A 27,976-nucleotide genomic window follows, 5' to 3' on the forward strand; every position below is an offset into this window, starting at 1 on the left:
TATAAGGTCCCTCTACCCAGCCTTGCCCGTGACAACGATTCCGAAAACAGCCCGGATGCAGGCAAGCAAAGTGGGTTCGGCCTCATCCCCCTCAGTGCCATGTTGAGCGTTTTGACAACCCCCTTCCGAGCAAGCCAGGAAGACCCCCCACTCCAGGCCAAGTCAGCATCAGCAAGGGCTCTGAATCTCGCGCCTGACGATGTTTACTGCCTGGATACCTGCCCTGAGAACGGCATGGAAGATGACAACATGGTGGAATGCTGCTTGTGTCGTCGGTGGGTCCCTTTCGAGTGTGGAGAGGTTATGGGAGAGGACGACGTGCAGGGCGTGTGGCTGTGTCCTGAATGTAAGAACCTCCCCTTCACCGTGAAAAAGCTGGAAGCGGAGCTATCCTCTACCAAGAAGGCTGCCCCCGTGATGAAAGACCACATCACTGAACTGAAGCAGACTATCGCTACAATGACCGGCAACATGAGCGAGGTGCTGTCCTACGACAAAAGACTCACGGAGATTGAAAATGCCCTTCGTAGTAGACCTGTGACGGAACCTCAGGTAGCGAAGAGTGCTAACACTACGGACCACTCAGCCCAGAATGACACCACTGCCCAGTCAAGCAAAGAGGAGTCAGACTCCAACAAAGACACTAAGAAAGTCCTTCTGATCGGAGACTCGAACCTGAAGTACGTCAACACCAGGGTATCCAAGACATCATCGTAATGACTAGGCCGGGCCGGAGGTTGAAAGACATCTCAAAAGAGTTGGACACCACAGACCTGCAGTCCTACTCCCACGTAGTGGTCCACGCAGGCACCAACGACCTAACGGAGCGAGATGACGAGCATGACATCGCTAACATCGGGAAGGAAGCCGAATGTCTATGCACGATAGTCAGGGACAAAAACCCCAGGGTAAAGCTTGTAGCTATCCGTTATCTGCCCCAGGGCAGATAGAGATTTACCAGCCGCTAAGGTCGACCCTGCAAATGCGGCACTACAGAGAGTAGCTGACGAACGACGAGTACTGTACGTGGACAACGAAGACTCTTTTCAGTACAGGAACGGACAGTTGGACGAGTCTCTATACGACCGAGACCGCCTTCACATAAGCCGACGAAGAGGTGCATCAAGACTCGTCTCCAACATCAACGAGGTTGTACCCATCCTCCCGACGCGCAGCAGGATGCAGCAACCACGACAGATTCCAGGCGAACCACCATGCCACTTCTGCGGTGAGTCCCGACACGTGAGACGCGCCTGCAGACATGGAGGCCCTATACGATGCAAGTCATGTAACCAGCTGGGACACAAGGCCAAAATGTGCCGCTTCTAAGAAGAGGCCGCCGTGTCACACACTCATAAGACTCCATGTAACCATCAACCGCAGGACTTTGTAATTAAGATTGAAAATAGATGACATTCTGAACCATCTAGAAGGCGGACATACCAACATTAATGACAGTCATATAAGGTCTGAGATTATTACCATGAGAAAGATAAGAGCTGAAGACCTAGCTGTGGAGATGGAAATAGGTGGGGGGTTGGCCGACAAACCAAAAGAAGATCAACCGGCCCTCAAACATCCTCCACGAGGAGGGAAAATTACATCCCGGTTTCAACACCAGCCTGTACTGTCTATTGCCATTCATAATTTATCAATTTCATTAAACCATAAACGGTCCTTATTGACGGTAACACGAACTAAATAGTCTCTCTTTATGAATAAATAAAGTGAAGTACACACAAGCCAACGATATTTATCAACATGATGCAAACAAAAATAAAATCGTACGCTGCCAACAAAAACGTGGAGCAGGAATACGCAGGATTCAATTTTTATCAAAATATATATGCAAAACGGCACACAAAGGCACTAAATATGAAAAATGCAGTACCAAACGGCTACAATATGCCAGAATTCAAGATTAACCGGGAAAACTGCACACAAAGGCAGGGCCAAACAGCTGCTATGTGCCACGACTAAAAATATATCATAGAAAACGGCAGTCAAGGCTCTGCATACGATAAGTCAGTGCCAAACAGCCGCTACTTGCCTCCAGTTAAAATATATAGTGAAAAAACCGCACACAAAGACACTGCACAGGACAAGACCGATAGAGAGACAAAATGTCTCCTGAATCGGCAAACAGAAAATGGGATGGAAAGTTCCACTCGAAAATAGCAACGTGGCTGAAACGCCGCCCTTTCAAATGTAAATTAGGGCGACAATGCAAATATAGAACCGTCTGGAAACAACGCAGCGAAATCCTGGCCAAGAAACAAAAAAATGACAAGCCAGTCCAAGATGTGGCTGTAGTATAACTAATACATACACCACGGCTAGTCCAAGAGAAGTAAATAAGGTGGTCAGGCTGTCCCCTGAGCTCTATGGGCATGGACGCTACCTTCAGCTCTTGCAGCTGTATGGTTAAAAAAAAACACGGCTAGACACGCTAGAATTAGCATCAGAAATAGCGATACCCAGTCCGAAGCGATGCACATGCTACATATACTTAAGTTGAGAGCTATGCCCTGCGACACTTTAAACAAAATTACATGATAAAATCAAGAAAGAATGGGAATGAAATAACACCAAGCGAACTTTGCAATATCCACATATAGCTGGAATATCACTTACAGACTATGTCAAGAAGTGACACAAGACTGTACCAATGAGGGCAAACAAAATGGCGGGAAATGTGGAGGGCATGTCTGAATCGAGTTAAACACTCGACAAAATTAAGTTTTTAAAAAACCTCCTGAGACTCTGAGAGCAACAAGAAATTTACCTCTGCATCATCATTATCAATGCATGTACAAAATGCCAACCGTACCAAGAACCTATCCTCAGAAAAGCTAAACGGACAAAGCCGGCGAGGTAGCTTTGGACCCAAACCATTCAACGACGAAGACAGCCAAGTCGACAGACAACTTATCTCCACGACGTTTAGAACTGCACTGGCGGGAAAGGCCACAGACGACCGAAGGGTTATTGTTATATTCATCCGCGGTGACATTTGACGGCGATCAAAGTGAATAAAACGACACGCAAAAGTAGGACTTGAACCTTCGAATGTACACCGTGAGGTTGGGAATTCCCGATATGTCGTTTAATAAATTTTTAAACATAATAGATCGTTAGTAGTGGGGCACTATTTTCTGTCGGCGCGTGAATAAATTCAGACGAAAGAAGTAATACAACAGCCGAGGCCCACCTGGGATGGGCCGCATCAATTCATATCTGGTGATTGCATCGTTTGATGACACGCTTCTAATATGTGAAATAAGCAGCGTGAAAGGCAGCGTCACTTTTTTCGCACACATAAAAACACACAAATATGCTAAGTCCGCTGCGGTACTGTTGGAAAACGCCAGGTTAACAGTTTTCAAACTTGACCTTCCTTTGCACAACCACTACACACCTACAAAAGATCATGTAGATACTTCAAAGGTGTCTTGAGTTATGCTCTTGACATACATACAGCTGGCGTAACCAAAAACATAATATTCTCGGCGAAGATAATAATGGGGATTTTAACAAGGTAGAAAAGAACAAGAAACAGGCGCGCTCTGTAGTTTCATCACCGTCATCGACAAGAAAGAACAAATAAATATATGAGGTACTACAGCAGTTGTAAAATAGAGCAAAGTAAGTAAAGCTGGTGTCACATTTCCCTGAGACAACTTAGTACCGTGATGTTTTTTTTTTTTATTGGAATGTTTCATGAGTAGAGCGGGCGTCTCAATATTGTCCCAATATTCCCTATCGGTCACAGTGACACTGGGCGTATTTCTGTGTGTATAAATGTTACCAAAACACTATACATACATCCAGAGAAAAAAATGGTGACTAAAGAAGTCGTAAAATTCCATGGAACAACTTAGTGCCACCACATTAATTTTTCTTTCAATATTTCATACACCATATCCACAACTCCGACACACCCTGCACAACAAAAGCAGACACCCTAACAACTTAGCGCCACCACATTAATTTCCTTTGAACAATTTTTATGAGTGTTGTCGCGTGTAGCATTGTAATCTATCCGCATACATCTGAAGAAATATAAAAATATATGACACATGGACAAGCACACACATATTCACACACATAGATAGATACAAACACACACACTGATACGCATACACATGTTCGATTAGAAGTAAAAGCAAAATATGAAGGTTCAAAGAAAAACTTCATAGTTTGCTTTTACTTCTAATCTAACATGTGTACCACACCCGTTTTTGGGTGTCGGCTAGAACTGCGTTATTTAATTATTCATAGGGTTTGTGATTGAGCTTTCATCTAGAAGGGCGAACGTCCTTGGGTGAAGATAGGCACAGAAGGTGATTCAAGCAACAGAAGGTGACTCACCTTCTGTGCCTATCGTCACTCAATGGCGTTCGCCCTTCTGCATGAAAGCTCAATCACAAACCATTTGAATAGTCAAATAACGCAGTTCTAGCCGACACCAAGTAACGGGCGTGGTAATTGTGGCTGGACGACAAAAACAAACTTTTAAGCAGAATGACAGAAACTTAGTAAAATCTAATTTCTAGGAAAAAGGGGGATTGTTAAGTAGCAGAAACATGAATACACAAATGACGATAGTTTTGCCACATTTTGCCAGTAATGTTTATGTCAATCTTACTCCCCCTTAAAAACTCTCATGGTTTCGTCCTTGTTGTTATGACGTCAAGAAGTATGTTTGGATGTTGCGCAGCACCGAGTGTTGACAACAGACGTGAGGAGAAGCGCATAGCGCCGCGTCTGGAGTGCCGTTGGTCCGTACAGCGTGTGGTTTTTATTTGTCTTTTTGGATCTAACATCTATAAGGAGAGAACATTCCGGAAAAAAGTACGTTGACTGGGCCTGAGATATCAGTTGTTCGGTCCCGTCCTAGTCCCGTCCCGTCTGGTCCGGTAGACTCTGAAGAACGCGCCCGTTGCGAGGATGGCTTCACGGCACGGTGTTCTCGTCAGGTTCACCTGTTGCACCATTCTTATCTTTGCAGTACGTGTGAAAGGTAAACACTACCGATATCATGGAAAATTGCTGTTCTCTCGTTCTCATTTAAATGTTCACATTTTGTAATTTCCGTTATCGTTAGAAGTAAGACGTTCCTGACATTAGGATATGCCACATATACGGTGCCAAATTGTCGTTTTTATAGCGACTTAAAACTTTTCTAGCTTTTAAAAACGGCAGTTTGGCACATTATATTTGGCATATCCTAATGTCATGAACGTCTTACTTCTAACGGTAAAGGAAATTACAAAATGTGTACATTAAAATGAGAACAAGCGTGTTATGGGAATAAGATTAGTTGGCTCAAATCTATGATGACTATGGATATCATTACATTTGGCTCTACTAGTCGAACTTTCTTGAGGGCCTTCATTTTTTTCTGATTTTTTTTGGTGGCGTATCAAGCCTTATGTATTCGATTCTGGTGATTCGGTCCACAAGAAAGCACATACAGTTAGAACCAATAGGACCTTTAGGGGAAAAAGCACATCATATATACCCGTACCCCCCACCCCCCCCCAACCCCCCACCCCCCCGCTCGACTCGTGCAGCCTACTAAGGATGTTGGCAATGTCTACAGTTTGATATACAAAAAAAACACCTGTGGACACTTTTATAGTTTATCCACAAAAGGAATCGGAAATTACATACTGGAGTGAAAAGAAATCATAAGATAGGTATACCTTTGCCATTGAGGTCGAACAAATAAAATATAAATGGTTTCAACGAAGGCTTTTTGGTAATCTCCAAGCAGATATACCAAAAGACCGTATCCAACTAGCAAAACGTGTTTTTATACGGTCTTTGCAACCGTAAGATCTACTTGGAGATTAGGTTTTGGGCCAACATTTCGAACTGTGTCCTATACTTTGGATGTATTCGACACAGATCCATGACTGATGCAAAAAGTAATTAGGCTCGACATGTTCTCCGAGGCCAGGGGTCGAGCTCCTCATAGAAATTGTTTTGAGGAGTGAAATATTCAACGTTTGCTGCAAACAGTTAAGAATGGAAATCATAGGTCAATTATAAGAAATGCTGCGGTCCCCGTGTGCCATTTTGTCTCTTTTATTTATTACCGACATAAAAGAGTTTTTAAAAAAAGAAATTGTTTTGAGGGGTGAAATATTCAACATTTGCTGCAAACAGTTTAGACTGGAAATCATAGATTAACTATACGAAATGCTGTGTTCCCCGTGTGCCATTTTGTCTCTTTTATTCATTACCGACATAAAAGTGTCTTTAAAAAAAGACCACAGAAAAACTGATCTTTTATTCATGGCGTGCTACTCATGTTGGATAAAGGATAAGGTCATTGGATCCATTATTTGCGGGTTGGGTTTGCCTTCACAAGAGGTTTATGACTTATAGTATGCGCATGACTGAGGTCCCTTAGTATCTACATATTGTCTGTGAGCTGGGTGTGTCTCAACCAACGAGTTATAACCTTTTTAGGTCTAGCGAACACGGATAATAGAAACGTCTGATCGATGTTTTCAAACATCATTCATCTGAAAATGATACTGCTCTGGGTATGAAAATTTCTAAATTTTCATAGGGCAACGCATATGATAACTGCATAAACATTCGTAATATCATTAAGTTTCCCTACATTACCTTACTTATCTTTTCTACCGAGAATTCATAGTGAAACGTAATCGAATTATTTAAATGAATGAACTTCATTGCTCAACAATCGTACATGTTACAAAATATGGCATTAAATCAACACTATTTGAAGGCTAATCTGTCCTACAAACTAGAAAGGCAACAGTGTGATAAATTTGGTGGAAAACAAGAATTTCATTAGTATTTCATTGAGCAACATTGCCTTTGATTTTTAACATTACTGATCTTATATGTCTTTTTCTCAAAAACCGTTGTTTGTGAGACTTCATCGACATTTCTCTTTCTTTGGGGTTTCGTGGAACGTTTTTCCATTAGTGTGTGACTTGACAATGGCGTGAAGACTAATGTAAACCTATTTTTTCTTGTCCTGTTCGACCAGCCTGCAGTGATCCACTTGGAATGGAATCTGGTGCCATTCCTGATGACAGTATCAGTGCATCTACGTTCAATGGTGCTGGTTACGAGCCTTACCGCGGACGGTTAAACGGAGTTGATGGTGCCTGGGTAGTCAGATACCATTACCAAGAACCCGGACAGTGGTTTAAGGTATACACACATCTTGATAGACTAAGACAATCCTGTTTCGTACTCAACAAACGCTCCCTCTTAGAAGAGTGATTTTTTTCTGTAGATAGATGCTCCCTCATAGAGGAGTGATTAGGTTGGTAAATCTTGGTGATGATAAGGTCCTTAGTTCCTGTCATCATGGGAGACTGATTGGACTGTACTACTCCTTTCGACAATGCCAAATGTTATTCAGCAAAATCTGCTCGAGGTTCTGATGTTTTGACAGGTTATTTCATCCATATCTGAAATGGGATTCTCTCGTCACAAAAGTACTATATCCGTCAATATTGACCCAATTGATTGTTCATTGTGAATTATTTATATTTCATCTTCTAGCTTCTTTTTATGCATTCTATACCGATAAACAATTATTACCTTGCAGGTTGATTTAGGAGAAATGAAGCGCGTCACGGGCACCATTATTCAGGGTCACCAGCTCGGGTGGGTGACTTCATACAAGCTCGATCACAGTACAGATCAGATAACCTGGGCAACATACGCCGACGGCGATGGCTCTGAAATGGTATCTAGAAAATTAAATTATCCGTTTTCTATGAAGTGACATAAAGTATTAATTTGTCCTAATCATTTCGTATAGCAGAGTGGTTTTCATGGGCACTGCTGTCGGTCTCAAAATGTAAGGGGAGTGTTGATCCATCGGTAGTTCTATTCTAATCTTTTTTAAGCACTCTATACAGAGCAGTAAAAAATACCATATCTAAATCATCCGTTACTTTCAAGGTCTTTCCAGGCAACGTCAACAGTACCACCCTAGTTACGAACCTACTGGACAGCCCCGTTGATGCCCGTTATGTGCGTTTCATGGTACAATCCTGGGATGGTCTTATCACCATGAGAGTGGAGGTTTTGGGCTGTAACACAAGTACGTGTTAGAGGAGACCAGATAGTTAATAAATGTTCGTAGAATGGAAACAGTTTGATTAAATATAAATATTTCATCACGTATGGGTTGGAACAACATGACACGTGGTCATTTCTGAAACCTCCTCAGGCACTTACATTTTTTTCCACAAGACTCACTAAATCGTAAGAGTCGCATACATTAAAAAATCCCAGACTTCAATGCGCAGCTATGAAGTGTGGAAATTCCTTCTTTGTAATAGAAGACTTCGAAAAATGATATATCATACAGAAATAGATGAGCAAAATTATACACAAGTTTAGGAACGGTTTGTAGATATATAGGAAACACTACTCCTGTGGTCGAGGGTTTCATTTACTTCATCTTTTAGCTGCAGTTTCCCCAGTCTGTCCGTATCTACTTGGGATGGAATCTGGCGCCATACCTTATGACAGCATCACCGCATCCTCATTCCATAGTATTGGTTTTGAGCCTTACCGCGGACGGTTAAACAGACTTGACGGTGGAGGCGTTTGGACAACCGTGTCCTTCGACATCGGACATTGGTTGCAGGTAGGCATGCATCTTCTCTACCAAAACAATCTTGTTCTGAACAGTATACTTGTAGCTCACTGTTTTGAAAACGATTTTTGGCAAGACAATTATCATACTGGCGAAGTGAATCATATGGATTAAGGCTAATTTAAACGGTCCTTACAACACTAGGGTTAAGGTCTCTTGTCGACTTTTCCGTAATTCCTTAGCTTTCTTCACAGGGCAGCCCTATTTAATAGTTTAACTACCTGTCGCCAAACCGCCATGCGGTCCTAAGTTATAATAGATGCCGGCTATGAAAATGTTTTCGAGATTCTGATATTTTGACTTGGGATTTCATGCATTGAGAAGATTTCGCTGCATAATCGATATCCGTTGAAGCGGTCTAGCTTGAACATTCAGAAGAAAAGGGTTAATTTGCTCTTCTTTCTTCCTCTTTCGCATTCTATAACAAACTTCTGCCTTTCAGGTTGATTTAGGAGAAATAAAGCGCGTCATGGGCACCATCATTCAGGGTCGACCTTATCGTTACTACCAATATGTGACGTCATACAAACTCCAGTACAGTGCATTTGGGATTAGTTGGACGATATACACCAGCAGCGATGGCTCAGAAATGGTATCTTGAAAATCGATATATAAAGTGACAAAGTGATATATAAAGCATTTTTTTCCTGGACATTTTATGTAGCAGAGCGGATCTGATACATTATTCTGATCTTCGTAATTTATTCTGCTGATCTCGGACGAAATTTACGGGGTTATTTGGGGGTCTTTAATAATAATGATACATGGCTTAATATTCTACGTTATACTACATTATACCAAACAAAAGAGTAGAAAATTTTTGATTATCCGTGTAACTTTCAGGTCTTTCCAGGCAACGTCAACCGGTATATCCCAGTCACAAACCTACTGAACAACCCAGTTGATGCACGTTATGTGCGTTTCCTGCCCCAGACCTGGCGTCATCGTGTGGCTATGAGGGTGGAGATTGTGGGCTGTAACACAAGTAGGTTTACCACAACATTCCAAAACATTCCTTAAATCTTTAAGTGGAACTTAAATATTGATTCTTTTTCCTCCATATTTTCTGTAGAACGGAAACATCCAAAGGTTAATATGTCATGACGTCAATACATGGAAATGACACGTAGTCTCTTTCGAAACATAATCTGTTACCTACATTTCTTTTCCCAAAGAATCATGCATTATATTGGGATATTTCTTCGAGGTGCTTCAACAAAACTCAGTCATCAAAAGTAAAAAGCCTGTCTATAGAATATAACCCGCCATGTAGGTGGTTTTAATGGCGGTTATGTCCTTTGATTAATGCAGAAATAAAGCTATAGACAAATGTACTTACCAATATCTTGAACAGGAAACAGCACTTTCTAATGCAAATTATATTGTTTCATCTACTTCACTCGATGTCTGCTTTGTATAATGGTTATCTTAAGTTACCCTATTTAGACTGGGCTTTATTGGACATCAGGGGGGTCTTTTGAAGCCCTTCTAACACCTTGAAATACTCGCTTTGCGTTAGCATTTATCTGTGATATACACAGAGAATTAGATGATTAAAATGGCTTCAGTTTGATCATGAAGTAATGTAAGGTCTTTATTAGGTCATTTATCTTATCGTATTGGCTGGAACCGTGTAGGAATGCTGAGGTATGCAACAACAGGTACAACACAATTTCAACAAAGATAGTGTCAGACAGAATATTAATTTCCGAAAATAATTTCAGGTTGGCAGAACATAGGAATAGGATATTTGGAGTTTCTTTTTATTGATTATCAATGTTTGCCATGACCTCTGGTGTGAATATCAACAGTATAACGATGAAATAAAGTCTTATATATTGTAGCTATCAGCTTGGATCCGGCATCATGGATGCATGACCATGAAATTAACAGAGAATAGTGTACACCTACAACCAGATATCCAAAACAACTTAATTACTTATATAACTTTTAGATGTAACGTACCTAAAACTTTAATCATGACACAATATGACGTCTTTATGACGTCATTTATGCGATTTCATAGACTCGAAAGGATATTCTCGTAAAACTATGCAACGCAAGCTTAACAAAACGGGTGTCAAGACAGAATATAAGTCAAGTCAGGTTTATTGCACAACAACTGCATCAGGTACAATGTGTGGCAAATAACATGGAACATTAACAACTTAGTGCTCGTTAAGATAAGCAAAGATGAATTGACGTCATAGATGTTGAAGCTTTCAGCTGGGATGCGACATCTTGGATTCAACCTTCTGTAATTTTCAAAATATATCTTTTTCGGCAAGTAAACCTATGCCCAAAACACAATAAATATAGACTTAAAACTAACTTTTATTTGTGAAACAAGAACAAGGTCATTCGCAAGGGAGAATAACCTGGTTTTCAGTCTGCATATGATTTAGTATGGAATCTTAGATTTTAACCAATGCCTTCATTGAATTAACACAGTTTATGAATATTAAACATAGAATTTTATGAATATCAAATCATCAAAAATGCATCGAATTAGCCGTTTAGGCGTTATGCGATATGGCTCAAAGCTTCCTTCCCCGTCTGAATAGGGTTAAGTAAAAGTACTATAATGTTTGCCTGCAACTGTTAACTTAAAGGTCGTTAAGTTATCATACATTACGTAACTCGATATCCCTACCCAGCATCCTGTTCAATCACGAATCACGTAGAGGCTGGAACTCTGACCTGGAACCTTCCTAAGGTCATCTCGCCATTCATCTTTGAGGTCAAGTTCAACAGCAGTGGAGTCGGCATCGGGGACCTCTTACTCTACCCGTGGGATGTCAACACAACATTCGATAAGAAGGTTGACCATAGCTGGGCCAACCCTTTGTATCAGAACGGGTATCGCATTGAATTCACATCAGGGTACTTCCGACTACTGAGAATGACAAAGGGTGGCGCCGAACGAAGGACGAAGGCATTATATCGTTCGACAGGTAATGTGGTTTTCTTTGGCGAGTATATTAGATTCATTCAAACTTTTACTGTGTGTATTTCATTAGCATATTTCTAAACATATTTCTAAACATATATCTAAACGCGTAGACATGACATCGGCTGAAGAGTTCCGACGGTTCTGGATGTGTTGGTCGAAAGGCGGAAGTGTTGGTGTGGGCAGGGCTGGAGAAGTGGAACCCTTCATAAGCTGGACAGATCCTCAGCCTGTCACTGACATCGGTACAATTGGTTACCAGACTTTGGGTGTTCCTGGGGATTTTAAATTCAACTGTACTAAAGGTAAAAACCTTCAGTTCTTTTATGCCGCAATGTCTTACATGCACAATGGAAGCTACATTCCTGTGCGTAATATCAATATTTTTTCATAGTCCACTAGTTAAAGTGTGGAGTCGTGTGGCGCAAGTGGTAGCGCGCGCGGCTGTCAAACAATGGGATTCAGGATCGAATCCCGGGTTGTGCCCATAGACATGTCCGACCTTGAACCCCAAGTGTAAATCCCCACTTCACTCAAGTGTAAATCAGTACCTAGCTCATCCAGGGTAAGGGACGTCCCTCGGATACGACATTAAATGGAGGTCCCGTGTTCGGGGGGGGGGGGGCACATCCCGCGCACGTATAAGAAGCAACCACACCTTTCGAAAAAGAGAAGGGGCATGCCGCGGTGTGCGATGGTCCAAATCCTTCTGTCTGGAGTTGGTGATTCACTACAATCACCCGGATGGAGGCCTGGCAAACCTCCGTCTCGTATCAGCCATAAAGAATATCAGTTCTGTGCACGTACTAGTGTAACTTTATATCCATTATAAAAAAGAAATCAAAAGGCAGTTTACCTCTGAGTATCAATATGATTTTCTTGTTTTGTAGTTTAACAATTTTGTAGTTTATCAATACCGGCTTCGACAAGTCATATTTAATCATTTGGCTATAAATAAATAAATGGATAAAAGTTCATTCATTATATAAATCTTGATGAAAGACCCATTTTGATTATGGCTTCAGGATATACCTATGAGAAGACAGGTCTGTCACTATAGAGGAAGTTATCATGCAGATTTTTCCTTCTCAAACTTCTGTTTCTCTTCAGCTGGATTTCCGGGAGTTTGTGTTGACCCGCCGACCCAAGCCAACACTACCGGGCCCGTGTGCGACTGTCCTTATCTGCTGGGGGAAAACTGCACATATCCATGTTCTCATGGATATCACGTCATTTCCGGTGACGTGATAACCAGAACATGCAGGGCAGACGGATCATGGGCAGAGCAGGATCTTTTCTGCCAAGGTACGAAATAAAGATTAGCCTTCATCATAAAAATTTCACCTGCTGATGAAATGATAATTTGCTTCAGCTTCCGTCAATTAAGTCCTTCAGCCAGGAGACTCAGGACTATCAGCTAAGCATAAAACTAGAATAAGTGGCAAGGCACGAAATCCGGTATAACATACGAAGCTAGTTGTTGAAATGGTTATGATAAGCAGGAACCTTTCTTACTTTAGTCTATTACATTATTGCCTTACTATCAGTGTTATATGGTTATTTGTTTTCTGGTCTACAGATGTTGATGAGTGTTTATTTGGAATCGGCTGTAGTCAGACCTGCATCAACACTGTAGGAAGTTTCAGCTGTTCCTGCAGTGAAGGGTTCGTACTGGGCGAAGACGGATATAGTTGTAACGGTAGGGTATCTGTTGTACCGTCTTAGTTATTGGCTTTGTCCGATACTTTCTTCTTGTGTCAGTTTGTAACGTGCAATCATTAATAAGTATTTACATGGCTCTACCTACGAAACAAACAAGTTTTGTTGATACGAGCCTTTGATAGATTTTATTTTATTCATAGCAAGTTCTTGCTATTTTTCGGTCGAAATATATACCACTTTGAATGATTAATATACAATGCCACATTTAAAAGTGCACAAGGAACGCAACAAAGAAACTATTACTAGTAAACAAATCACAGTTAAAACAAAATTACTTATAGATCTAACACTAGGACACTTACATCCTTTACACAGAACTTACAACATTAACAACATCAGCATCGACCACACCATTGACAACAACATTAAAACAAACTACAACAACAGCACCGCAAACTACTGCGCCAACTACATCTACTGGCTCATCGAGCAGCGGTTTCCCGACCCCACAACAGACCAGCACAACCCGTCTGATGGACACTTCCACTATGTCCACTACAGATGTGATGCCTACAGATTCAACAACATCCGCCAAAACGACAACACCTTTCGTCTTCGGAGGTAATGAAACCGTGTGACGTCGAAAGGTTGTGTCTATCTATAGTCTTTTTGCTAATATAGATAGCAACTTCCTCTCCAAACAAAACGTTTCTTATTGCCAATATTCAAGATATTTTTTGGTTAAGCAACCATTCTTCAATCAAATGATGATTTATCCCTTTCACCACAGACCTTGAGAATGAAGAATCATCTGATTATTTGGATGATGAAGCTTCCAGCACGTCGCCCATGACCACACACCCTACCCTTCTGCCCAGCACAGCCGAGCCTACACTTCCACATCCAGTTTTCATCACCACTCAAAAATCGTCAACCCACGCTCCTTTTCTAAAAGAGGTAATCTAACCACAAATCCTGAATTCATCATGTCACATTTGTTACAAATGATTTTAGCTTCATCAGATAATTCATGCTGTCCACCCTCGACGGTTTTTAACCCAAATGATATTTGCGTTATTTCCTACATACTATGTAAAAGGTGGCACAATAATTCCTTAAACTACAGGCGGAGATACCTGGTCTAATCAAGACTCTTGGTGAGAAGGTGAACTACTTCAGCGGTTCAATCGAGGATCACAAAGAGCTTCTCAAAGGTTCTTGTTTCTTTTACATTACTTTGTGAAGATCCCAAATTGTTAGGTCGAGGTGTATTATGCAAAAGCCAGTTCTCTTTAGTAGTAAAGAATGGCAAAAGTGACTTACTGCGTGATCCATACCAAACATACAGAAGTAACTGACGCAACTGCATCGGTACTACGAGCTCAGGGCAGTAGCAGGGAGGCCGTTGCTATGGAGATGACCATTGACCTTTCCTCTGGAGTCACAGATGATGTAAAGAAGCTGATAGACGTCCAGTCTACCGACCTGTCACCGATGGAGCAGCTGCTGCAACGGGAAAAGGAACAGGAACGATTAAAGTCTCGGGTTGGTGTCTGACTCTCCTTCCTACTGGTATAGAGTTGACTCCATTTTTATTCACCGTGAACCATAATCTTCATTGTCATCACTTGAAAGTTAATCTGTGTTGGTAGAAGTCATTCTGAATTGAGTTTAAACTGTAAACGCCAACACAATAAACTGAACAGCATTAGTCTTTGTCAAGAAATGAACCATCCACTGCTTCTGTGACGTGTCTTATCTGCATAACGTGACGTCAAAGAAGCAGTGGATGGTTCATTCTGAGGATGTTCAGTCGAACATTTGGGTAAGTCCAATTTATTGTGTTGGCGTTTACAGTTTGAAATCTAATCAGAATCTTCATTGTCATTAGAGAAGACTGTTCAGGTGGCAATATTTACGAACAGTTCGGCACGATATGATGCCCAAACTATGGAACAGACACGTTTTAGCCCCAAAATAAAAGATTTGAGATGATAATCTATTTAAAAAAATTCCTTTTTCTGAGAGAATGTGTGCCCCAATATAGTTGATGAATGAAACGAGAGATCTGCTGGAACTGCTGGATACGGCAGCAGACAAGCTGCTGGAAAAGACTCCACCGGAAGGAGAAGGTACGCACATCCGATCTGACAGCGTGCTCACGACCGTGAAGAAGAGCATCCCTGATATCGGCATCGTTCCTATCAGTCAGGATGTCGGCTCCATCGTGTTCACAAAGGAGGACAACCTTCCTCAGGATTCCACCTTGAAGGTACAAATATCCCTATATTGTCATAAATCTGTGATGATACGTCACTATAACAATTACATACACAATTTTCATACACATAAATATGTCCAGTGCGCACGAAGGTTGTGGTCAACAAATGTAACGTACTTTTACCCCGTGACTGCTGCAGGTTGTGGCGTTTGTCGAGGATCCATTTCTTTGGACTGTTGAGAAAACCGACGTATCCTCATCAGTAGTCATGGTGACAATCGCCAAAGACAGCGGTCTATCTGACGTGCAGCCAGACATCACCGTCGTAGTCAAACAAAGACTGCAATTTGGGACCACGAGTGACTCAGCCGAACAGTATCATGATACCCTGCCGGCATCATACAGGCAGAACCTCGATGATGCAGGAAGCTCATTCCCTCGGACCAAGGTTCCTCATCAAGACACCAACATGAAGTATCACGCCATGTACATTGCCGATGTAGGCCAGATGCCTCTGCTCAGATTCTCAGTCGATGACGTCGACACGAAGCTGCAGGTGTACTTCCGGTTTCATGATTTCCCAACTGAGAAAGAATACGACTTCACTGCAACTGTCAAACCGCGTGAAATCACTAATTATGACGGTTTTGACATGCCATTTGGCCTGGTTTACTCAAATTTCAATCAATCATTTGTCCCGGAGATCCAAATGGAACGCGGCTGGCTCATGGTCGGCGTAAAGAAAAAAGGTAAACTGATCTGGTCACCTCTTTTGCATTTCTTGAAGCGGCTTGACGCTACTTATCTTTCCTTTGATATGTCAAAAATGAGCAACCTAACCAACGAACACTGATGTCTACCTATGTTTTGTTGCGTACTAGGTGGAGACCACTTGGGGGACCACGGAAGTTTGAGACGACTCCTGGTGTCAGCGGTCCCTCAGACGCCGCCCCCTCCAGGTCGTGATGGCAGCCCAGCAGGATTTACACTGCAAACTGTCGCAGTCTCCTGTCTGATGCGGAAAAACGAGAACCAGACGTGGGATAACAACCGCTGCAAGGTTTTACTTACTTACTGATCTGATAGAATATAACTACTTAGTTCAATTGTAGATGACTTACCTAACAATTTCTGGAGGTTTTTGTCTGAGTGAAATTCATTTTTGTCAAATTAACAAGTGCTAGATTGAGCTGATTTCGATTGAAAGAAAATTGATACCGCCTTTTGTTTAATCCGTTGCTTTCCTTACAATATAATAATAATAATATTCTTTACTATCTGCATCTGAGGTTGGGGTTAAAACGAACGAGACGACCACTTGGTGCACGTGTGACATGACACGACAAAGCGATGGGAAAAGTTCCAGGGTGATCCTGGCCACTTCTTTTCTGGCGCTTCCTAATTTCATCCACTTCGACAAGTTTGGTACCGACATTGACAGCAATCTGTCCACAAATTCGACCGTGTATGGAGCGATCTTAGCACTGTGGATGGTATTTTTGATGTCCCAACTGTTGATATTACATTCAATCATCAGGGTACGTCAACATCAATACTGATCCGATTTTTCGAAAATTCTATATGATGTTCTAAGCTTAAATAAATATTTACGACTGTTAGTCGGTGCCATGAAAACTGTCTGCATCAGTATCGAGTGTTAAAAAATATTATATTTAAATATCAATGCTTTTCAGAAATACATCGCTAAATTCGCTGCAGTGACAGACAGCCTTGCTCTTAGACAAGAAGCAAAGATCGCCAATTCAAACACCAGCATGGTTGCTGTTCCCAAAGTCTCCGCAATCCCGTCAGGGGTTCCCGGTGCGGACTATGTTTACGTCGTGTCTGTCCGTACGGGAACACAGCCTGATGCCGGCACGGCGTCTGTAGTCGGACTGCTGATCATAGGGTCCGAGGGCAGGACAGCCATGGTCACACTCAACCCTGCAGGCTTGGTGAGAAGCGTTGTGCTTAATATATTTCTTCGTCTTTGAACACACGAAAGGCTTTTGTGGGCCAAATAATGCAGACATTACCATGGAAATACGAAACACAACAGAGCAACGACAGCCATAATCTCAAATCCCCCTGATTGTATGTCTTTAGGTCCTAGCCAGAGGTGGTGACACTTACCACATCATGACTACACCGGCATCCATCGGCAAGCTCCAGTCCGTACAGGTCTGGCACGACAGCTCCGGGAAGGGCGCCATGGAGTCGCTCTTCGTAGACAGCATTAAGGTCTGGGACATACAGTCATCACAAGGGTGGGTACAGGAGCAATATTCTGTTTTTTTTTTTTTTTACTCTAATTCTTTCAATCCTTGGTTAAAGGCGCTGCCTCCATGCCAAAGTGCAATTTTCAAGGTCTAGATGCTGTAGGAATTCTTGGCACTTTTCGTCTATATGAATGCTTCTTGAGGAAAGTTAAGGAAAACTGTCAATATGTAATAGATGATTTCAAACATAATTGTTTTGGTAAGTTTTAGATGAACCTTTTTGAAAGTAGAATGAAGTAGAAAGCAGATATTCGCCCGGTCATAACACATTGATCATGAGTAAAATTGATGCCTGCGTTTTTTGTCCACAGTTACAGTTTCCCATGTCACGCCTGGCTGTCCTCTTTTAAAGGAGACTGCAGGACAATAAGGACCTTGAAGGCAGCACCCGATGGAGAAATGCGGTATGTCCCGCATATTTTTAATTGTCCTTAACTGACTGAGTGAGTGAGTGCATAGATCGTCTGAAACTGTGATTCGTTGGCATTGAAAGATGAAGTCAATGCATTCCATGGAAAGCTTCAGGTAGATCTGATTGTGGTTCTAGCGTAGTCAATAATCTTAAATAGGAATGATGTTCAATTAATGATCTACACCAACAGTAACACTAAAAAAAGAAAAAAAAAAAAATTAACGGTTCTCAGTGGCAAATGTGCTAGATGTTGGCACATCGACAACCAAATCCGCAGTGTGTTTTTTGGCACACAGTTTGACAGATTAGCCGAATAGGCTCGGTGGGCGTCACTCCACCGTCCGGGAAGGTAGTGTAAAGTGCCTTTCCCAAGGGCACAACGTCGGGGCATGGTGAGTATCGAACTCGGGACCTATAGATTCCGAGTTCAACGCTCTAACCGTTACGCCACGCCGACGTCACGTAACACTAAAGTGCCATAACATGCGTAAAAAAAAAAAAAAAAAAAAAAGTGCCATAACATGCGTAAAAACGTCAGACTGCTTGCACTTTTATTGAATTATGCTGGAGGTACAACCAAACGCAGAAAAAGCTGGACACCTGTTTCCGCCAATCGAACCGGACAGGCAATTCCAAAAACCCATTATGTAATAGAAGCGATTCCCTTTGCCTTGAGACATTGGTTTCCTTTTCTTTGAGATATGCCGTTATATTTACCTTAGGATGTCAGAGTACACCCTACCGACGTTTTCTTATCTTCTATACGACGACCATTTGCTCCTGTCAGTCATGAGTAACTCCGGTGTGAAACACTTCAGCCGGGCGCAGCGCCTGGTCTGCTGTCTGACCCAGATCACCTTGTGGATGGTGGGCAGCGCCATGTGGCACGGATTTAAACTAGTTTCACACGATGTCACTTTGTTCGACTCTGGCGTGATCACTCTCCGTCTTTCGGAACTGATTGGAACTGCAGCAACATCGTTCACCGTGTTTTTTCCAGTTAACGCCATCCTTGTGCCGATGTTTCGCAAGCAATCTCCGTTGCAAAATCATATTCCCTCAAAACTGATGAAAACGCCGACATCTCCATCCACCCGCCGAATTCCGTACAAGACGGTGGCGTGGGTCCTCGCCATCCTGACGTCTGTCAGCAGCAGCTTCTTCGTGATCATGTACAGTCTGCAGTTTGGAGCTGAGAGAAGCCGGGCCTGGCTGAAGGACTTCGTCCTGACATTCCTGATCTCCACATTTCTACTGGAGCCTGTTCAGGTCAGCACAAGTTTTCCATTTTTGTTTTCCGAGAGTTTATAGCGTCAGTGACCCTCAATTATATCCATCCATCATTTGAAGGTACTACTAGAAACGTGTTGAAGAATCTTTAAAATGAGGGCTTAGACCATTTCCTGCCCATGCATGCTGCCAAACTTTGTGACTTAACCAAGGTACTCACTTTCCAGATTTTTCTGATCGCCTACACAAAGGCAGCCATCATCAGACCTATTGTGTGGTCTGTGACAGCTTGTGTTCGGAGAGTTTGGGGGACAAATTCATCGGACAAAGAGCGTTCTCCAGTCTGTATTATTCAAAAGAAGAGCAGGGATTATGATGGTAACTACTACGGAATACAATCTAAGACTTTTGGGTATGACTTCGTTTTTGGAAGCAGTGGAAGACGAAGTGTCCCACTTTTTTGTAATGAGTGGGTTTCGGGAGGTTAACAGGGTTCTAGTTTTCTTTTCGTCAGTAAATGTTTGGCAAGTTGTGGTAAGTTTTGGGTGGCTTCTTTAAAAAGCTCTTTTCTTTCCTGATCACTGAAGGGGCAGTTTGAGATAAAACGTATTTCGTCTTCCACCGCTTTTGCCATACAGTAGTTACAAAATCTTTCCCTGACAGGTAAATTTTTGTACCGCCCTTTCTCAATTTCAAGAGGGTGGGCGCTAATTCTAATTTTGCTAATTGCCGATCTGAGCTCAAAGTTATCTAGAAACAGTACATAATTTTCCATCGAGTATTCTGTTTTTAGTTTTTTGTAAAATCTTAATTTACCATTATCTGTCGACAATTGATCAAGAATGAATGTTTGAATGAATACATCTTCCAGCCTTTTCCTCAACAATGCACATATACGCTTCTTATCTAAAGGTAAATTCATACTGAGTTCCAGAGAAAAGAATACCCACTATTGTCTAATATTTATTTTACATGTTGTAGCCAGGAATTTTTACAGCCGTATATGTTATTGACATATTAATGCGTCCATCTGCAAGGTATGTGTGGAAAATTCTAATTGTTTGAGATGTAACCAGTACTTGACTACACGAATAGATACATCTACGCCTGTGCGGAAAATTCCAAGTTCTGCGAATTTCTGTTCTGTGTACACCCAGAACATAATATCTTTGGTAGTCTATATTGCTGATTAATCATTTGTGTTCTTTATTTCTGATCAAGTTCCCGCTCGGAGGGTTTTGCCACCAGCCCCGAAGAAAACTGACCATGACCCGAACTGGACCGAGAGGATGACTAAAGGTAGAAGCATCCTGGTGGTCCTAGTGTTTCTACTGATATTCACCGGGAATGCCTTCTACATCGGGGTTCTGGACTTAGACAGACACGCCTACTTCGTCAGGACCTCGCTGGAGAACAGCTTGCTATCCGGATATGAAGAGGTATGGTTAGGAAATCTGTCCTTCTCAAGCTGGGAATGTTACATGACTGTAAGATAATGTATTTCTCACAATGGCGATGAAGTCCCCTTTATCCGTCTATAAGCAAGTTTTCACACAAATCGCCAACCCATGTTGATATTTTTCTGCCGGGAGCCTGTGCCCTAGAATATTGGAATTAATTTCCCACTTGCAGGTCACCACAGTAGACGATGCTTGGGAGTGGATGTTGTCTGAGCTGATGCCGTCCCTTCACCCAGAGCGCGGATACAGCGGGCAAAAGCTTAGGTGGCTGGACAAACAGTTTCCAGTCGGCACGAACGCATTCCGGATCGGCCCCGTTCGCCTGGAGAGAACCACCAAGTATCCAGGTGACAGATGATCGTGAATCCTAACGCTTTCGTTTTGTGTCTCATTTGGTGTGTAAAATTGGTCAATAAGAATTCGTACTACTAAAATTTATGAGATGTCCATTCAATTTCAGAGAACCCAATAGACATAGACCTCGAACACAGTAACCAAAGGCTCTATCCTGAACTGTTAATGAATCTACGAAACGAAGCTCTTGGCCGACACAGTGGACTAATCTGTTCGCACAATGATACTAGAAATGTTGTTGGCAAAGTCAGGTATATAAAACACGTTTCCAGTATTTCATGTTGATGACTTTTTTCGCTAAGATCTGCTCAACTTCCATGTCATCGTTTTTTTCTCTCCATTAATGCTCTGGGTTTATGGAACTTTGTAATCCAATTCTGATTTGATTAGATACCTTTCTGTTTCGCTAGTGAATTATTGTAATTGTTTTTCAGAAACGGTACCTCGGCGTGCTACACCACAGTGGACCTGCCACGAGATGCTGGTCAGGCTGCTGCAGTGATAGAATTCCTAAAACAAACCAACTGGATCTTGATGGTTTCAGACACACTCATCCTTCGGATCAACTTCTACCACCCTGACGTGAAGCTGTTCAGCACCGTGGTGTTCAGGCTGCAGTACATCACAGGGGGTGCTGCTCACCTACGGCCCAGTATTCAGACCTTCCGACTGTTCCAGTACCAATCAGCGGACGACTTCGTCCAGATGTTTTTCCACCTCTTGTTCGTTCTTTTCTTCATCTACAACGTTCTGAATGAGATTTGGAACATACGGAAGAGCGGCCGTCTGTACTTCGGCAGTTTCTGGAACATCTTGATCCTGTGCAACATTGGCTTGTCGACAGCCGTCATTGTGACATTCGGACTTCGGTACATCACGGCAGCTGCTGTGTTGGGTGACTTACAGCAAGCAAAAGGTATTGATTGACAAACTATCCTAAAGTTTTTCTGACATTTCGAAGAACGCAAATCCATTAAGCCAAGCTGCGAAATCGTCTTTTGCATAATTATGTGAAACGTATCATATGCTGTCCCGCTTGCTGTTTATTGGTCAAGTTTAGAGATCGAAATTCGTCGAGATGTTAACGCTAACGTTTTTGCACGTGGGATTTGTCACAGGGCTGCTCGGCATTAATGAGTTTGTTGACATCAGTACCGCCAGCCAATGGGACGCAACTTTCAAGGAGACCCTGTCCTTCTCCATCTTCATCAGCACCTGCAGCATCCTCCGGGTTCTCAACTTCTCCAGGGGTGTCGCTACCGTCTACGCTCTACCTCGTGTACGTAAAACTCCTTAAGTACATTTAAACCCGAGATGGCAACGTTATATTTGTAAAACAAGACTTTTTGATTATTTTTATTGCATTTCCACATGAACCTAAACAATATCAATATGCGAAGAACAGAAGTACATACTTTTTGAAACATAAATACATAAATACCACAGATTCACGGATCACATAGATACATCAACGCATAATATATAAGCAGAAAGTAAACTAAATACAGATCATATATATTGAATTGGTAAAGGAAAATAAACATACAATTGAGAATTGAGAAAAATACAAAGGAAATCATTAATAATATTCAAATCAAAAAAAAGAAACTCACATTTCTTCAAATGCACAGATGCCTTATTTTTCCTGACTGCTATAATATTTTCTACACTTTCATATCTTTTGCCGTATTGGATGAATTGTGTTATTGAGATGTAACTTCTTTTTTCATTGAAGATAAAGTTTTTGGCAAGTAGTATTAATGTGTTTGTTATAAGTGGACAATCATCTCTCAAATTCCCAAGTATAACATCTATTAGGCTAATCTTCAAAGTTCTATGAAAAACATGGAAGTACCAATCTTTTATTTCCTCCCAGAAATTGCGAACTCTGTGACAGTCAGTGACAAGACTTACCTGTATCTTTTTCCATCTTCATTAGCTGATATACGGAGAAGCCTTTGGGTTTGCGGTGTACATGCTGGTTGTAATAGTGGCCTACGGCTTAAGCGGGATCCTGATTTTCGGCAAAAACATGGAGAGTTTCTCCGGCTTTAAGAAAACGTCGTACGTGCTGTTTGAGATGAGCTTGGGGAGGCCGTTCGTCGGTGTCTTTGCGGATGACATGAAGGCAGTGGATCGTGTCATGGGACCTCTGTATTATTCCACATTCGTCATGCTCTTCGTCTTTTACCTGGTCAGACAAAAATCAGTTTATTTTTTTCGTTATTTTGTCTATATATATTACCAGCAACCACCCCCTAAATTGCATCCTAAAGGTTTTTCAGTTTTAGCTTTAGGAACCTTTATTAAACAGCATTATACAGCCTGAATACGTCTGTTCTCTACAGATGAATCTGGGAGTCGGGATGCTCTGTAACTGGATGAGCTACTGCCAGACGTCTGACGAGATCGGCGTGGACACGGCGATGGGGGATTACTTCTGGGACTCCTTCAGGAGTTTTCTGGGCATGCGTCACAAGTCCCTAGACTCTGACATCCCAGGTACCCTTTTCTGACCATCGTTGTTAGCTCCTGCAACTATAAAGTTATTCTTCCTATGAAAACCAGCAGGTTGATTGCAGTTGAATATCCCTACAACTTATAAAGAAACTTTATGTAGCCCTGTACCCAAGTATTGTGGCCTGTTTAGTATGATTACCTTTAGGATAGAAGATGAATTGATTAAACACCCAAGACATTTTGTCGTTTCTGAAGATGAAGCACCACTTCCTGACCATTTTATATACGAGACTTTCCAGCGGACGGATGCGGTACTGCAGGAAGTGCACAGGATGACTGACTCGATGTACAAATTTGAGTGCAAGAAGCGTCGACTGATCCACGTTCAACCATGCAGGTCCCAGGATCACGTGTAAACTCAGTTTGAGCAAAGCTTGAGGTACCAGAAATTGACAAAAGCTCGACATAATTGAAATATTATATGACAAATAGTCAATACAAATAGTAGATGATTTCAACAAGCTACGTTCCACCTCAACTGATTCAAACGTTTTAACTATGACTTTTTAACTATGACATTTGATAGGTAATTGTGAGTGAGTGTTGGTGAGGAGGTGTTTTGCAATACATGTATCCATGATGATTCCCTTTATCAGAATATGTTGTTTTTAAATCTTAACTTACTATCATCAATGGTATATAGATGTCTTTGATGCACAAATGTTATTTCACAAGGCTCCTTGCTGTACTTAAGTAGCTTAGAAAGGTTTTTTCAAAACAATGGATGTTATGCATGTACGTAAGTCATAATTAATATTTAGTATTTAAGTTAAATATGTCGATTGTCATCTTTTATCCAAATCCCTCTGTTGTGAAAATGATAGATCACAACCTATTTTTTGTTAAATCGTGAATAGTTAACGATGTAAATATTGTTATTGTCCTTACAGTCTAGGTAAACCTAAGCCTGGCACGAAACCTTATATAATTAATCAATTAATTCATATTGCCTTTTAAAACATGTTTCATGAGAAAATACCTTAAAAACTTACAGTCATCTTCGACCTCGAAAGACTACCTCTGGCTCTTTGCAAGGCGTCGTTTGGCGTAACGGCTAGAACAGTCGTATCTTTAAATATGAAGTCGATTCTGAACATGGCCTCAGAAAGTTATTTGTTTGACGCTTTAAAAGGGAAATAAAGAGTTGAAAATTTGTTGTGAATATACAGCAACAACTTCCTGTCGCTATCACTGATGTCCTGTTTGGACAGTATTCAACGTATTTTGTGTCCTTACTCATATTAAGCAATCGAACGATGTCCCTTCTTGTCTGCGGATCTGCTGATGCTGTCAGGGCTACCTGCATAAAAAAAAAGTTTATACACATTTCAGAACAATTATATACCAAAATTGTCCAAAACAAACTCATCTATTTATTTCATGAATGAAATATTCCAGACAGTAATAATGGAAACCAATGAAAGGAAACGTTGAACTCACCTTGCTTGCATATCGATCTAAGCTCAGCAATCTTGCCGAACGTCTACCTGAATGCCTTTCCTCCTTCTTTGCTTCTCCACTGTACAAGACAGAAAAAGGGTAAGTGCGGTACATAGCGTCAGTCACATATAGGCTCCCGTGACTGTTTGCATGGGTGAAACACTACAAAATAGTTTCTTGCATACTAAATTCCTACATATGTAGTTGGCTTTCATTTACCCCTTAATTATTAGCTTATTCATCCAGCATCACAGTACTCGGGCAGTCGTTGATCAGTTGGATGTAAGGCGGGAATGGGTCGTCGGTTGTGTTTGGCCGTAGGCAGTGTTTGAGTCGAGAATGGCTGTACAATTTTCCTGCGAGTGCACTAGTGGTGAACTGGACGTAAGCTGGTCGTCGATGCGGCCTTTTCAAACCGAAACACGACCAAATTTATACCAAATCCACCTTACGACTCAACACCGCTTCAATCTCGACTGAAAAGTTTGAATCAGATCGTGTATTTCCCTGACTGAAAATCTACTTTTCCACCTCAGGAAACCTACCACATTGTCTTGGCAACGTTACCTGTTGCCAAGACTACCGAAACAAATATGGCTGGGACACGCGGGCGCCATGTCAACTCCGGCTAGTGACGGGATGCTGATACACGTCGCCATGGTGATACTTTCCGTGGCTACGGAATGATTGACATCTAGGAAGAAGCACCACGTGCTTCGGGGTATGCGGCTCTCACGAGTGACGGTATGCGGACACACGTCACCTCGGTGACAGTTTCCGTGGCTACCGAAACGATTGACATTTGAGGGCAATACGTGCATCGGCGTACGTACGACTTGTCGCGTTTTATCCAAATTTTGTTTCAAAATCGGCCTGAAATATCGATGTTTCAAAACACTATACGATCAGAATAAAAGCCAGCCTTCAAAGAAACGAGAAGTCGGCGAGTGCTTGTGTAGATCACCGTTAACGCCAACGTTAATTAAAAAAGGTATCTACTTACATGCTTAGTTCACTAAAAAGTTTAAATACCTCCTTGATTTACTATGTGAATGAAATGTAATATTCAGTAAATCAGTAACTCACGATAATTGTTATCATTTTTCTGTCCTATGCAATGTACAATGTGCAAAATAAAGATCATTATTAGGGGTGGGTACCGGTACATAAAATTCAGGTCCGGTCCAGGTCCAGAGGGTCAGGTCCGGACCTGTACCTGTACCTGATTATAGTAGTGTCGCAGTACATCATATTTTGGAGAGCGAGACAAACGTAAAAGTCTCCAAACGTCATGTCTGGAACGATATAATTTCTTAGGTTTGCAGTTTGTCTCAAAATCATAAGTATACTCTCCTCGCCGTCTGTTTACTCATCCTTTAAATGTTTCTAGATATGATTCACAGCTAACGTCTTCGAAAACGACTCGTTAAATATGCTGTTTTGCATTTTCTTAGACCAGTTATGTGGCCACCTGCTGGTAGCCTGGTACTATGAATTTTGTAATCGGTCCATAGGCCGGTCCACTGATTTTTTACGGACCGGTTTTTTTGGACCGGTCCATTAAGAAATACCGGTTTTGTACCGGTACACGGTACCGGTACCCACCCCTAATCATTATTGATTTCGGTCGGAAATCAACATAACATTGAGGAATCCTGTAACATGCAGGGTTAATGATAAGATACAAATACATGTTACAATAATCAGGTACACAACCATAGAAGTCATAGCTTTAAACAACGTAAGATACAATACAACATCAATACGTTCATGCAATCACCAACATGAACAATACATACAATCAACATAAACATGATATAAAGTATAAAGTTTAAATACATACAACATCATCATCAACATAAGAGCATAGCGTGATTCGAACCCGCGCCAGATCTGCACCCCGACCAATCAAAATACGTGAATCGCATTGAAACTAAGATTCGAATCAGCCCTTCCAGACAAAGTTTCTAAGTTGCGTTAACGACTAAATCTGACAAAATAAACTCGCCAGTGAGATGCTGGAAGGTGTCAGCTTCCCAGAAATGTTTTCAGATTTGCAATTTTGGTACCTTGGAAGTAATAGAAAGTGACCGCGATTTAACGTTTACAAAAAAATAGTTTCTACTATTTTTCTTGTAATTTAGAATATTTTCTAAGACGACATTTTGTCTATTCAATAGAGATAAAAAACAAAAGACGAGGTCACCATTACAGAAAGTATATTGTGTGTCACAACATACCATTTAGCATTTCGTCTGATAAAGACGAAACAATGTACTGCAGTATGCTTTATGATTCTCGAAATATTAGATACTCACACAAAAATTTCGTCGGGCATCGGACATGCTGTGTCGTTTTTTTTCAAGTTCGGGAGCGGATCCGGACGCCGTTGTCTCACTTTGACACGACACGAGGTAAAAATCAGACTGGAATACGACCGTAGGCAGAAAGGTACATTTTTGGTCGGGCTTTGTGGAATCATGGTGTTCGCAATATAACTGTTGATGCCATGGACGAATGTTAGTTGATTTTTCGAAAGTAGCTTTCTGTTGGAAAAACAAAGATCAAGTTCGAATATGGGTCCTCTGGGGGGGGTTCCTACGTTGCTACAATGGACATTTTTATATAAATTTTGGAGGAAGATAACTCAAGCAGTGTTTGGTTGATCTTAATTGTTTTGGGCAGGTAGGAACGAATAGTGATGATTAACATAATGCAATGCAAATCAGGTACTTCTTCACTTTATTAATGAGGAAAAGTTTTTTTGGATTACCACCTATATA

At 41.5% G+C, this 27,976-nt stretch overlaps 2 protein-coding genes across 2 annotated transcripts; both read left to right on the top strand.

Annotated features, from left to right (window-relative positions):
• Window positions 1–14,582: 14,582 nt before the first annotated feature.
• Window positions 14,583–22,530, top strand: LOC136426839 (polycystin family receptor for egg jelly-like). The gene is made up of 12 exons (XM_066415559.1): window positions 14,583–14,822; window positions 15,325–15,549; window positions 15,698–16,247; window positions 16,380–16,558; window positions 17,193–17,453; window positions 17,605–17,765; window positions 18,089–18,181; window positions 18,912–19,468; window positions 20,641–20,858; window positions 21,052–21,218; window positions 21,668–22,149; window positions 22,352–22,530. Exons 1-12 carry the CDS (start codon window positions 14,583–14,585, stop codon window positions 22,528–22,530), a joined length of 3,312 nt encoding a protein of 1,103 aa, XP_066271656.1.
• Window positions 22,531–22,985: 455 nt separating this feature from the next.
• LOC136426716 (polycystin-2-like protein 2) lies at window positions 22,986–24,163 on the top strand. Its single transcript, XM_066415464.1, has 3 exons — window positions 22,986–23,427; window positions 23,582–23,735; window positions 23,949–24,163. The coding sequence occupies exons 1-3, from the start codon at window positions 23,209–23,211 to the stop codon at window positions 24,107–24,109; spliced, it is 534 nt and encodes a 177-aa protein (XP_066271561.1). The 5' UTR covers window positions 22,986–23,208; the 3' UTR covers window positions 24,110–24,163.
• Window positions 24,164–27,976: the final 3,813 nt, after the last annotated feature.

Source organism: Branchiostoma lanceolatum, chromosome 2 (genome assembly GCF_035083965.1).
Source record: "Branchiostoma lanceolatum isolate klBraLanc5 chromosome 2, klBraLanc5.hap2, whole genome shotgun sequence".
NCBI lineage: Eukaryota > Metazoa > Chordata > Leptocardii > Amphioxiformes > Branchiostomatidae > Branchiostoma > Branchiostoma lanceolatum.

What these genes read in the sequence shown, in the direction of transcription:
- LOC136426839 (XM_066415559.1), top strand. Translation starts at nt 14,583, where the DNA reads ATGGCAAAAGTGACTTACTGCGTGATCCATACCAAACATACAGAAGTA. An exon ending in CGCCTGGAGAGAACCACCAA is followed by an intron (nt 21,219 to 21,667) that starts GTATCCAGGTGA and finishes ATTGTTTTTCAG; the next exon opens with AAACGGTACCTCGGCGTGCT. An exon ending in TGACTTACAGCAAGCAAAAG is followed by an intron (nt 22,150 to 22,351) that starts GTATTGATTGAC and finishes GATTTGTCACAG; the next exon opens with GGCTGCTCGGCATTAATGAG.
- LOC136426716 (XM_066415464.1), top strand. Translation starts at nt 23,209, where the DNA reads ATGCTGGTTGTAATAGTGGCCTACGGCTTAAGCGGGATCCTGATTTTC. An exon ending in TGCTCTTCGTCTTTTACCTG is followed by an intron (nt 23,428 to 23,581) that starts GTCAGACAAAAA and finishes TGTTCTCTACAG; the next exon opens with ATGAATCTGGGAGTCGGGAT. An exon ending in CCTAGACTCTGACATCCCAG is followed by an intron (nt 23,736 to 23,948) that starts GTACCCTTTTCT and finishes TCGTTTCTGAAG; the next exon opens with ATGAAGCACCACTTCCTGAC.